This window comes from Nicotiana sylvestris, chromosome 9 (genome assembly GCF_000393655.2).
Source record: "Nicotiana sylvestris chromosome 9, ASM39365v2, whole genome shotgun sequence".
In the NCBI taxonomy this organism is placed as follows: Eukaryota; Viridiplantae; Streptophyta; class Magnoliopsida; order Solanales; family Solanaceae; genus Nicotiana; species Nicotiana sylvestris.
This window is the reverse complement of record NC_091065.1, coordinates 57,156,105-57,170,888: the sequence shown is the minus strand read 5'-3', so window position 1 is coordinate 57,170,888 and position 14,784 is coordinate 57,156,105. Positions and strand designations below refer to the sequence as shown.

Sequence of the window (14,784 nt, the reverse complement as noted above, 5' to 3'; positions counted from 1 at the left end):
GTTTCAAAAAGAAACCCAAGTAAAAATCAAAAGAACCTGTTGAAACTTCACCGATCGTGACATATAAGGTGTGATTTTGCCCAAAATCACACTAGAGAACCCATAAGTAACAGAAAAAGAAACCCTAGGTCCAAATTGACATGGCCCAGGATCCTTGAAGGCCTTAGAGATGATGATCAGGGTGATGAGCGACCTATTTGAGGCTTGGGTTGAAAGGGATAGTCGCCGGAGATGACCGGAGACGGAGGGGAGTGGAGGAATCTATGGTTAGGTTTGAGAGAAGAGTGGATATGAGAGAGCATCTGAAGGCGGCGGATTAGGGGAAATGAATTAGGTTTATGGGTCGTTTGGAAATTAAAAAGGAAAGGAATTATTTGGACCGTTGATCTGGGAGATCAACGGTCAAGATTAAAATGGGTAGGTGGGTTCCGAGTTTGGGTAAGGGTTAATAGGGTATGTTTAGGGTTTTTTAATTGTAAAATTGGGCTGGGAATTGGGGTCCAATTTGGCTATAATTTAAATAGCTAGTTTTTCCCTATTTAATTTATAAAAATAATAAATAATTTCTAGAAAATAATTTAAGGTGCCAAAACAATTTTAAAATACATAATTAACAATTTAAAAATATAAGATTCAATTTTATGCATATAAAACATAATTATATCTTAAAATGGGCTAACATTACAACTATATGCAATTTAGCTTTAAAAATACCATATATAATTATAAAAATATATAAAAATTACATTAGCCATATTTTGGCATAAATATAGAAATTAAATAGATGAATTATAAAAACAATAATTTTGGAAATAATTATTGGGTATTTTATGGATATAAAGAAATAAAATAAATCAATTTAAACCCTTAAAAATTATGAAAAAAATAATTAAAACCTTGGGCATGCTTATATATGCATATATATATATATATATATATATATATATATATATATATATATATATATTATATATATGATATTTTGAAGGTATTTATGCATATTTAAAATATATAGGAAAAAATTGGATATCAACAGCTGCCCCTCTTTACCCGGGAATGATGAAAGAGTTTCGAGTAAAGAAATGATGGCCAATTTTGACCGGATGGGATGTTTTGAAAGACAGAGGCTGAGCTCCGATTTCTGAGTTGCCTACATATCCCTGGTTTTAAAGGAATCAGGCCATGTGTAGTTCTGGATTCACTTGTGGAGTATGCCGATGAAATTTTGTAAGAATGGACACAAGATGTGGAAGCGGCTACGGTGAGCGTTTAAGGCTCGGGATGGTTGGAGGGAATTGGAGCAGGATTGCTCTTGCTAGGATAGTGGTTTCTTACTGGTTACCTACAGATAAAAGATGCTACAAACGTATTTGCAAAAATTTAAACATGATGCAAATTCCCTTTGGACAATGAAGGTTGTCTTCGGACGGTAAAAGATGACGTCCTTGGACCATGACATCCTGGGCCATGAATTGTTTAATCAGGGATTCGCTGGCCATGAAATAATGATCTCGGGCCATGAAAATGGTGCCTCTGAACCATGATTCCTTTGAATAATGATATGCAAATTTGAGAGATCCTCAGGCAATGGCATGGTGTCTTCAGGCTATGAGGATGGTGCCTTTAGACTATGACGCCCTTGGACAGATTGGTGATGTTTCAGCCCATGATATGCAATAATATGATTTAATAATACAAGGTTTAGTCTTGCGAAATGGGGGGCAGAGCTTAGCCAGATTGAAAAGCAAGTAAATAGTAGTAGAAAATAGAACAACATTGGTGAAAAGAGGGACAGTGTTTAGTCCCGCGCAAGTGGGGGAGGCAAGGTTATTATGATGCAAATGAGGAGGCAAGGATTAACCTCATGCAAATATGGAGTCAGGGATTAGACTCATGCAGGAATGGAGACAGAGCTTAGTCTCATGCAGGCGAATATGGAGGTAGAGCTTAACCTTATGCAAAATGCGGGACAAGGCTTAGTCCTATGCAAATAAAAGGCAAGGCTTAGCCTTATGCAGATATGGAGGCAGGGCTTAGCCTCATACAAAATGTGGGACAAGGCTTAGTCCCCATGCAATTATGGAGCCAAGGATTAGACTCATGCAAATATGGAATCAGGACTTAGACTCATGCAAATATGGAGTCAAGGATTAGACTCATGCAAAATGTGGAGTCAGGGATTAGACTCATGCAGGATTTGGAGACAGAGCTTAGCCTCATGCAAAGAGAAGGCAAATATGGAGGTAGAGCTTAACCTCATGCAAGATGCGGGACAGGGCTTAGTCCCATGCAAGTGAAAGGCAAGGCTTAGCCTTATACAAATATGGTGGCAGGGCTTAGCCTCATGCAAAATGCGGGATAGGGCTTAATCCCCATGCAAATATGGAGTCAAGGATTAGACTCATGCAAATATGGAGTCAGGTCTTAGACTCATGCAAATATGGAGTCAAGGATTAGACTCATGCAAAATGTGGAGTCAAGGATTAGACTCATGCGAAGAGGAAATAGCATATAAGGGTAGAGTATATCTTAGCTAGGATAAGTTCAGCGTCTAATGGCCGGATGGATGGTGAATATGAAAGCTATCGTCAAAATGTGCCTTCGCTCAAAGAAAAATCATAAGTTTCATGAGGGGATGTTGGTTCTTGCTTCATCTGCCGGCCTTGCTTTGCGCCGCTCTAGAAGCCCGTTTCGAGTTTCCCTAGGTAGCACCTGACTATTAAAAAATAGAATTTTTGAAAAATATGCATTCATTTACAAAAGTAAGATCGTTTTGATATACCAAGTAACTTTGATGAACTAGCGACTGTAACATATTTCAAAGGCATTGCAGCACTCTTATGTTGGAATATTGAGGGTCCTCCTCAAAATTCTGCCCTAGTTTGGTAGATGTTTTGTAACCGTTTGCGAATGGCGGACCTCGCTGAATTTTCTTCGGAATTTTGAGAATCCTTCTCAAAATTCTGCCCCAGTTCTTGACTGATTACTGGCTTCCTGACATGTGATGGCATTGGCTGGACTTGCTCCGGAATTTTGAGGACACTCCTCAAAATTTTGCCCCAGTTTCTGATTTTGGAGGAAATGAAAACTTTATTATGATATGAATGAACCCATAAGGCTGCCTATGTATCCCCTCTTAAACGGGAATTAGGTCAAGCATAGTTCAATTACATCAGGAAAGAAAATGTGAAGTAATCTAGGCATCATATCTCTTGACTGCGTCTGAATTAATCTGTTTTGGCCCATATCTCTCCATCCATCTCTGCAAGTATGAGTGGTCCTCCTACTAATACTCTATGAACCATATAAGGACCTTGCCAGTTGGGAGAGAATTTCCCTTTGGCTTCATCTAGGTGTGGAAATTTTTTCTTCAATACCAGCTCTCTTGGTGCGAACTGCCTTGGTTTGACCCTTTTATTGAAAGCTCTGGACATTCTGTTCCATGACATACTGTGTTCATCCTCTTTCCATCGATAAGGGCCAACTGTTCATAACGACTTCTTACCCATTCCGCATCGCTGAGTTCAGCTTCCTGTATGACTTTTAAAGAAGGAATCTCTACCTCGGCTGGGATTACAACCTTGATACCATAAACCAACATGTAGGGGGTTGCCCCAGTTGACGTGAAAAGTGTGGTGCGGTACCCTAATAGAGCAAAGGGTAACTTTTCATGCCACTTCTTGTGATTTTCTACCATTTTCCTTAGTATCTTCTTAATGTTTTTGTTGGCAACTTCTACGACTCCATTCATCTGAGGTTTATAAGTTATGGAATTCTTGTGCTTGATTTTGAAAGCTTCACATATAGCCTTCATCAGATCACTATTGAGGTTGGCGGCGTTGTCAGTGATAATGGACTTAGGAACCCCGAATCTGTCACGACCCACACTGATGGGCCGCGATGGGCACCCGATACCTTACTCAACCGAGTACCAACGTAACGTATTGTTCTTATTACATTATCATATACACATGACATACGGGCTTAATAGGCCAACATGATCATTTATAAATTCAAAACATAGGGCGACAAGGACGTACAATCTTTCACGTACATGACATATGTACACAAGCCTCTAAGAGTACATAATTGTCATAAAGGTTGGGACAGAGTCGCGCCATACCAAACAATACACGTCTAAATAATACTAACCAAATGAGCAACTCCGAAGCAAATGGAGCGCACCAACGTCTTCTGCTGAGCTGATAGCCTACTTGGAGGGCTCTAAACCTATCTATAGGGACTTGCGGACATGAAATGCAGCGTCCCCAGGAGGGACGTCAGTACGAATAATGTACCGAGTATGTAAGACACATAAATAAATACATAAGAGACATGGAAGACATATAGAGTACATGGCTCAACCTGTAAGTCCGAATAACTTTGTAAATCATAAATTACTTTTAGCATCATGCATATGCGTATGAATGTCATGTCATGCATAGGTACATGTTTCATAATGTTATTAGCCTCTGAGGGCATTCCATCATATCATATCGTCCACTGTGGGCAAAATCATCATCGTATACCAGCTGATCAGGTGGTGGGGCGTATATAATGCCATAACCTTTCCCATATCCCATATACATATACATACATACATATATACGCATATATAATGCTAATTGAGTACATATATATATATATATATATATATATATACATATATATGCGTATATAACGCCATTTGAATACATACCCATATATGCGTATATAACGCCGTTTGAATCATATTTCAGCCACTGTGGGCAACATCATCATCATATACCAGCTGATCAGGTGGTGGTGCGTATATAACGCCGTAACCTTTTCCCATATCCCATATACATATATTTACATATATACGCGTATATAACGCCATCTGGTCATGGGTCAATGCACATGAATGCAATGCATGAAAAATACGTCAATAAAATCATTCGGAATGTCATAAGACCATTTGCCTCTTGAGCAATATCATAAAGTAACATCTTTTCAACTTTCATATTTTTCTGAGACCCATGAACAGATGATAAAATATTATGACACATGGAAATTAAAGAACATAGATATTTCTATTACTTTTATGAGTAGAGTCACTTATGGAATATGTGCATTTGCACGTTTATTCATATTGTATGGATCATGCCAAAAAAAAGGGATAGCCTTAACATACCTGAGCCGGTTTTCTTGACAATCCCTCTAACACACGTCCTTTGCGAAGAACACGTAATGGCAAGATTGGAGTAGGGGAAAAAATTCGTCTTCATATAATCAATATTTCCAACGTTTATCGAGCAAACCAGAATGTTTACAACTTGATAGAAGAGCTATAAAATTTGCATTTGGTTGGACGTATGCTTGTCTCATTTTATCAAAGATTGAAATTTCTTTGTGCTAAGGCTATATATGGCAAATACGATGATGATGGAATTCCAAGAAGCTAACGATTTTCCCTCAAGTCTTTGGAAAACCTTCTAAGTATTTTTCTAAGTTCCCACACTTACTGTACATGCTTATAAGTGTGGTAAATACATACACATCTCTTATAAAATCATTTTTGCTGTGTATCTCTTTCCCGATATGTAACAAGAGAAACCTGCACATACTTGAAGTAAGCTTACCTTGTCCATTTTTTAAATCCATTTCTCTTAATGAATTTGATGACAATGTTATTTAACTTCTCTTGCTGAAGCTATCTATTGCCTATAACTTTCATATATGACATCTATTTGAATTAGAGAGGTTTTATGCCTTAAATAGTGTGGCCCCACATACCAATGACTAAGCCACATGGTCTACTATTGTGCCACCTTTTAATTCTAGTATAAGAGTCACCAATTCTTGGAATGGGGGCTGCCACTTTCTCACCTTAGTTATTATCCAATTTTTTTTTAATTAATTTAATTAGGTAATATTTCGTTACCCGGTAATTAACCAATTACCCGCATAATTTAAAAATTGCATCAAATTAATTAAAATTCTACTTATTGTTAATATACTTAATACCTTATACTATCGTGGTCATATAGTACCTTGCATGGTACTAGTTTATAACTATCGTGTATTATCGCTAGAAATACCGCCCGACCCGTATTTTATCCCAAATGCTAAACTTGGACAAAAATTCGTTTCCTTTGAATTGCTTCCCCTCTAACCTTTACGAATTTACTTATTACTTGTTTGAAATAGCACAATCCTTATAATATCCGAATAGTATTTTTCTTGGACCGATGTTAATTATTTTACGACAAATTCCACGTATAATACTACAGGGTGCAACATCGTCATAATGTAGTACTGCAGAACGTGACATCTCACTTTCGGGCTCTCAGTAATTTATTTATGGCGTATTTTCATGTACGAAAATATGCGGTTTAACATTATTCTCCCCTTTTGAACATTCGTCCTCGAATGTTGACTGATGCGCTTATCGTTCTCATATCCCGTAGCTCTTGAGAATACTTTAGTAGTCCTCTTACCATCTAGGCAACTGATTTGTGAATTAAGTCCAAAGGCCAGGGCATTCCCCCCTTTAGGCCTCTTTCCTACGCCATGACTTGTGATCGAATTCATTTTAATCTCGTAACCGTTGCTACCTTCCATCATGTAGCTTCTACGATACTGACCTTGTAAGTGTGCCTATGCGACTCTCCTTTCCTTTCTCCTCCAGTTTTTAGCCAATCCTGAAGTTCTTCGCTTGGTATTTTGGCGAACTTACGGACATTTCTATATCTTATTTTATAGACTTGGTTATCCATTCGTATGATTTTACTGCATCTATATAGGTCATACTATACATAACTCTTACCTCGACTTCTTGTTACTGAGGTCTGCTACCAATTCCCAGGTTACTTTCGTTGCTTATCCCATACGTATAAATCTATGTCCTCTAATGCTTCCATATTACTATTCATCTTAAGAATGACAGTCTAATCTCCTCTCATACTTTATACTTTTATCCATCCATTGTTGATTCACCTCAATTTTGATCCATAATCCACCCCTGATAACTTAACCTTTTATGTAATATTGCTACTAGGATTCACGTTCTATTGGGGAACATCTGAAATGATTAGATTGATCCACCTGGGGTGATACCCTACATTCATAACCATACCTCACAACATCCCAAAGCGATTCGCCTTGCGTGGGTATTTTAATCCTGTCCAATTCATAAGATCCGTTTCTTTTCATCATTAAATCATTACTCAATCGAAGGACCAAATTTCATCTTTTATCTTTCACAATTACACCCTCATTCTATTACCAGGGTCGTATTCTAAATGCTATTAGTCTTAGACTCTTTTCAGTTCATTCAGGTTATAGTGAGATTTGTATAATTTATTGAACCCATATGCTCTTCTTGTTTTCATGGGCTTAATCCTGAGGACTTATCCATTTTCATTACCTCCTCACTCGCCCGTTCTTATCCTTACTCCTGTCTTCTAGAACCTTGTCGCTTCACCATACAATAGCTTGTGGCCTACATAACTCTATTTATATTACTTGCAACCTTTCAACTTGCTTGCATCATAAATTTCCTTATGTCATTTTGGAACGTCAAGCGAGACATCACATCGTCTCTAACACTTCTTTACTCTCTTAGTCAGGCTTTTTGATACCTAGACCATAGGCTGGAAGATATGCTAATGACGATGCTGCTATTATTCTTGGATACTGAATCCCCGCGCTTCTAGCCCCTTTTCCACAATATGGACTATTCATAACCTTATGCATTTGAGTATCTTGTATGTTGTTCACCTTTTCCTTGCTTACCTTAAAATATTGCCTCACATTCCTCTATCTTTTTCATAACCTCCCTTCCATATAGGCATAATATATCTCCACAACCTGAAGTTCTATTATAATACTTGTACCTTTGGTGCATACACAATCCGGTGGGAGCTTTATACTGACTTTTTATGAGGCTTGTACTCATCAGTTGGCTTCATCGTAGAGTTGTTATAAAATATGGCCATTGTACTATCTTTTTTATACCTCTGCTACTTAAGAGTAATCTTGAGGTCTATAATTCTCTTGGTCCCTTCTGTTTCGCTTAGTCGATGTATCTATTTAGTCTCCTCTTCTTTCTGATCAGCCTCTATGTAAGCTTAAGCTATCTTCCGACCTGCGGCTCTTGGTATTAGTTATTAATTTAGCCTTTCATAAGCGCTGAGGGATATTTATGATAAAATCCTTTAACAATTCAATCCTTCATCTATGACCTGGTCTCAATTCTTTCTTTTAACGTATACCAGAATCTTCTACGCCAGTATATGATGCAGGTATAGGACTCCAAACTCTTAAGTGTGTTAATAACGTCACCAACTCGGGATCATTAATTGAATAATTCCTTTCATTCCTTCTTAGCTTTCTTTAATGCAAGCTATTACTTTTCCTGGTCTTTTTGCCCCTTGTTGCGTGCATGCTTGGCTTATATTAGTTCCCATCCATGCCAGGGTTTTCGTGCAACTCATATGATCTTGAATATTACTTTTAATTTTTACTTCCCGTTCATTAACCACGGTAGGTGCCACTTTCCTTTGAAGTGCTTACAATGTTATTGTGAGACTGTTGTTACACTTCCATTTCCTCTTTAGGTCGTTGTGCTTAGGTTGAAGCCTTTTTCCTTATTTCCTCAGCTAGTCTTTCGTTGTAGTACTTAGGGAGAACCCTTGACTCTCGTAAAGCTGTAAGTTTACTTCATCGTATACCCAATAAAATTTTTATATCCTTCCTCGCCTACAATTATTCGTAGTTACTTATATCATGCCATTGTGCTTGTAGGGTTGCTTCTAAAATTATATTTTGACTGTCTTCCTAGTGGAACTCTCTTTTATTTCCATAACATTCATATCATACCTTTAACTACCCCAACTCCTGTTTGAATATTTCTCAGGAGTCCTGATGTCATAATTGCGAGACTGAATTTTCCATGTTGGGGTTCATTATGTTTGTCTTGCATGATCTGCTGATTTGTCTATAACCTCTTGTCTAGCCACGACTAGGCTCTTCCTGAATTAATTACTAACTACTCATTGGCCCATCCTCATGTCAATATTCCGTGAAGTCTTCCTTGGGTTATTTCTTTGGTCTTAACTTACGTCTCATACTGCCTCCTTAATTATCAATAATATATCGGGCAGGAACCCTTACTTCTTCTCCTTGGTATTGCGTTTGCATAATGTTCTGGAATCGTAGCATACCTGTAGCATTTGGATAAGTGCAATCTCATCCCTTTCTCATTTTTATTGCATTCTTCCTTTTATCATTCCATATTCCCCCGTTTAGGGGAGTACTAAGAGTTGGAGCTATGAAGATCTACCTATAGATGTTTTCCTCTTATTCTTTGGCATCGTTTCTTAACATCAATGATCTTTACTCGCCTTGCGGCAATTCTCCTGTACCAAGGATGACAAGTTCCCTTACTCGCGAGGGTGACACTTAGCATAACTGGCATATACAGTCTCTTAAACTTAACTTTGCTCATATTGCTTGCTCTAGGGAAGCGTCTCCCTGAATGACCATTCTCTAAATTCATCATGAATCTCCTTATATGGTCCGTTCTATTACCGCCGGAACGAAATCTAAAATTACCATGATGCCGAGTACTTTCCAATCATTCGGTCCCTAATTCATATTTAGTTTACCCTGTTTACCAGCCCATAATGATTTCTATTACTCTGGGGATTAACTCTCCCCTCTAGTAGTCGCGTTGGCGTCATGAGCTTATTTCTCGAAATAACCTTATGACCTATACTCTTTTGTTGTCTTAAGGCCCATCACCTTTCGTCTCTTCCTTCATTTGACTATAGGTTCTGTAACACTCTACCGTTTTCATCCATGTATCACACCTTATTCATAATGCTTCCTTATCTCTCTTCTCATTATTCTGCTAATATTTTTGCATATCCCTTTTCGTGTGAAAACTTAAATACGACATTCTTTTGGTTTTAGCTCCCCTTTGCCCCATTCACTGGCTCTTTCAATTGCCTAACATTCTTTCTTTACCGGGGGGGGGGGGAGGAAGGGGGAGCCACACTAAAGAGATATTTTCAAGGCTTCCAGTGCTCATATCTAGCTTTAATATTTTTGGGTGCACCATCTAGGTATCTCACAAGGAGATCTACTAGAACACTTGCAATGTCCTTCGGAAATGTCAACTAGCACAATCAATTCATCCATCATATCTTCTTATACTACTTTTGTTAACCCCCATAGGACATATCTGGAAGGGGTGCGACCAATTGTATATAACTCTGTTACTATTGAATATAACTCAAAAAACTTATGTTCATCTGCCTCAATTATAAACGTTGTTAACCTTCATTAACTAGGTACCTCGTACCCTTTTCATCCTTTTTCTTGTTGAAACTTGTACTTATCTTCTTAATCTCTCATTGTCCTTCACCATAAAGATGGATAGGCATTCTCGCCTTAAGGCTTCTTATCAGGAAGCTTACACTTTTCAGTACACCCATGATTTACTAAAGACCTCATATTTACTTATCGTAAGCATCATACAAAAATCCAATTCCTCTTACTCAGTTCTTCCACAACTATCTCTCTTTCCAACATTCTTTCCGGATATAGGCATCGCCTTATTATGAATAAAACAGAATTTTGGAACTTAGATTCTTATAAGTGAGCTCTACCATACGATCTAGAGTAAGAAGAAAGAGTGACAATCCTAAATGCCCTGTAGCCTCCTGCTTATATGTGTGGTACATGACACACCCATAAACAAGACTCTACTAGACACAACTTGTAGACTCCCTAGGACAGAACTACTCTAATACCACTTTTGTCACGACCCACACCGATTGGCCGCGACGGGCACCCGATACCTTACTCAACCGAGTACCAACGTAACGTATTGTTCTTATTACATTATCATATACACATGACATACGGGCCTAATAGGACAACATAATCATTTATAAATTCAAAACATAGGCCGACAAGGCTGTACAATCTGTCACGTACAGGACATATGTCTACAAGCCTCTAAGAGTACATAATTGTCATAAAGATGGGGACAGAGTCACGCCATACCAAACAATACACGTCTAAATAATACTAACCAAACGAGCAACTCCAAAGCAAATGGAGCGCACCAACGTCTTCTGCTGAGCTGGTAGCCTACTTGGAGGGCTCTCGACCTATCTATCGAGACCTGCGGGCATAAAATGCAGCATCCCCAGGCAAATGGACGTTAGTACGAATAATGTACCGAGTATGTAAGGCATATAAATAAATACATAAGAGACATGGAAGACATATAGAGTACATGACTCAACCTGTAAGTCTGAATAACTTTGTAAATCATAAATTACTTTTAGCATCATGCATATGCATATGAATGTGATGTCGTGCATAGGTACATGTTTCATAACATTATCAGCCTCTGAGGGCATCCCATCATATCATATCGGCCATTGTGGGAAAAATCATCATCGTATACCAGCTGATCAGGCGGTGGTGCATATATAATGCCATAATCTTTCCCATATCCCACATACATATATATACATACATATAACGCGTATATAACGCCGTTTGAGTACATACATATATATGTGTATACAACGCCGTTTGAATCATATTTCAGCCAATGTGGGCAACATCATAATCATATACCAGTTGATCAGGTGGTGATGCGTATATAATGCCGTAAACTTTTCCCATATCCCATATACACATATATTTACATATATACGCATATATAACGCCAACTGGTCATGGGTCAATGCACATGAATGCAATGCATGAAAAGTACGTCAATAAATCATTCAGAGTGTCATAAGACAATTTTTCCTCTTGAGCAATATCATAAAATAACATCTTTTCACCTTTCGTATTTTTCTGAGACCCATGATCAGATGATAAAATATTATGACACATGGAAATTAAAGAACATAGATATTTCTATTACTTCTATGAGTAGAGTCACCTATGGAATTTGTGCATTTGCACGTTTTGTTCATATCGTATAGATCATGCCAAAAGAAAGAAGAGATAGCCTTAACATACCTGAGCCGATTTTCTTGACAATCCCTCTAACACACGTCTTTTGCGAAGAACACGTAATGACAAGATTGGAGTAGGGGAAAAAATCCGTCTTCATATAATCAAAATATTTCCAACATTTATCGAGCAAACCAGAATGTTTACAACTTGATAGAAGAGCTATAAAAATTTCATGGTTGGACGTTTGCTTGTCTCATTTTATCAAAGATTGAAATTTCTTTGTGCTAAGGCCATATATGGCAAATACGATGATGATGGAATTCCAAGAAGCTAACGATTTTCCCTCAAATCTTTGGAAAACCTTCTAAGTATTTTTCTAAGTTCCCACACTTACTGTACATGCTTATAAGAGTTGTAAATAAATACACATCACCTATAAAATCATTTTTGCATTGTATCTCTTTCCCGATATATAACAAGAGAAACCTGCACATGCTTGAAGTAAGCTTACCTTGTCCATTTTTTAAATCCATTTCTCTTAATGAATTTGATGACAATGTTATTTAACTTCTCTTGTTAAGCTATCTATTGCCTATCACTTTCCTATAAGACATCTATTTGAATTAGAGAGGTTTTATGCTTTAAATAGTGTGGCCCCACATACCAATGACTAAGCCACATGATCTACTATTGTGCCACCTTTTAATTCTAGTATAAGAGTCACCAATTCTTGGAATGGGGGCTTCCACGTTCTCACCTTAGTAATTATCCAAATATTTTTTAATTAATTTAATTAGGTAATATTTCGTTACCCGGTAATTAACCAATTACCCGCATAATTTAAAAATTGCATGAAATTACTTAAAATTCTACTTATTTTTAATATACTTTATACCTTATAATATCATGGTCATATAGTACCTTTCATGGTACTAGTTTATAATTATCAGGTATTATCGCTAGAAATACCGCTCGGCCCGTATTTTATCCCAAATGCTAAACTTGAACGAAAATTCATTTCCTTTTAATTGCTTCCCCTATCACCTTCACGAATTTACTTATTACTTGTTTGAAAAAGCATAATCCTTATAATCTCCGAATAGTATTTTCCTTGGACCGATGTCAATTATCTTACGATAATTCCACGTATAATACTACAGGGTGCAACATTGTCGTAATGTAGTACTGCAGAACGTGACATCTCACTTCCGGGCTCTCATTAATTTATTTATGGAATATTTTCATGTACGAAAATATGGGGTGTAACAGAATCGGCAGACTATACGATCCTTGACAAAATCTGCGACGACCTTCTTGGTTACAACTTTGTAAGATGAAACTTTTACCCATTTTGTAAAGTAGTCAATGGCTACCAGAATAAACTGGTGTCCGTTTGAAGTAGTGGGCTCGATTGGACCAATAACATCCATTCCCCAAGCGGCGAATGGCCAAGGTGAGCTTGTTGTATTTAGCTCGTTTGGTGGCACTTTTATCATGTCGGCATGCACTTGACATTGAAAACATTTGCTGACATACTGAATACAATCCGTTCACATGGTCATCCAAAAGTAACCTGCCCTGAGTATCTTCTTGGCCAGAACGAAATCATTCATGTGAGGGCCACATGTCCCAGCATGCACATCCTCAAGTAGCTTAGAAGCTTCCTTTGTGTTGACACACCTTAGCAAACCCAAATTCAGAGTTCTTCTGTACAAGTTCCCTTTGCTATGGAAGAAGTGATTTGACAATCTCAGGAGCATGCATTTTTGAATGTGATTTGCATGCTCTGGGTATTCTCCTTTTGATAGGTACTTCTTGATGTCATGGAACCAAGGTTTTCCATCGGCTTCTTCCTCGACATGAGCACAATATGCCGGCTGATTATGAATCCTTACCGGGATAGGATCAATATAGTTCTTATTTGGATGTTGTATCATTGATGACAAAGTGGCTAATGCATCGGCGAACTCATTCCGAATTTTGGGCACATGTCAAAATTCTATCTTTGTGAACCTCCTTTCAATTCCTGCACATGGTGCAGATATGGAAATATCTTGGAATTCTTCGTAGCCCATTCTCCTTGCACCTGGTGCATGAGAAAATCTGAATCGCCGATCACCAACAACTCTTGAATGTTCATGTCGACTGCCATGTTGAGCCCTAGTATGTAAGCCTCATATTCTGCCATGTTGTTGGTGCAAGGATATTTGAGTTTAGTAGATACGGGATAATGTTGACCCATTTCAAACACCAAAACTACTCCAATGCCTACTCCTTTGAAATTTGCGGCCCCGTCAAAGAACATCCTCCAACCGTCATATGCTTCAGTAATGTCTTCTCCTATGAATGATACTTCTTCATCAGGAAAATACGTTTTCAAGGGTTCGTATTCTCCTCCCACTAGATTTTCAGCAAGGTGATCTGCAAATGCTTGTCCCTTGACTGCCTTTTTGAGTTATATAAAAAATGTTGAACTCACTCAGTAGTATCTGCCATTTAGACAACTTCCTAGTAGGCATGGGCTTCTGAAATATGTACTTCAGGGGATCCATCCTGGATATGAGGTATGTAGTGTAGGCATATAAATAACGCCTCAACTTCTGGGCTGTCCAGGTTAGAGCACAGCAAGTGCGTTCAAGCGGAGAATACTGGGCTTCATAAGGTATGAATTTCTTACTCAGGTAATATATGGCTTGCTCCTTTCTTCCGGTCTCATCATGTTGTCCCAAAACACATCCAAAGGCCCCATCTAACACTGATAGATAAAACAGCAAAGGTCATCCTGGTTATGGCGCGACCAGAATTGGTAGTGTGGACAGGTATTCCTTAATC

General features: G+C 38.0%; 1 protein-coding gene across 1 annotated transcript; it reads right to left on the bottom strand.

Moving 5' to 3' along the window:
* Nucleotides 1–13,502: 13,502 nt before the first annotated feature.
* Nucleotides 13,503–13,889, bottom strand: LOC138877615 (uncharacterized). The gene has a single exon (XM_070157240.1). It carries the CDS (start codon nucleotides 13,887–13,889, stop codon nucleotides 13,503–13,505), a length of 387 nt encoding a protein of 128 aa, XP_070013341.1.
* Nucleotides 13,890–14,784: the final 895 nt, after the last annotated feature.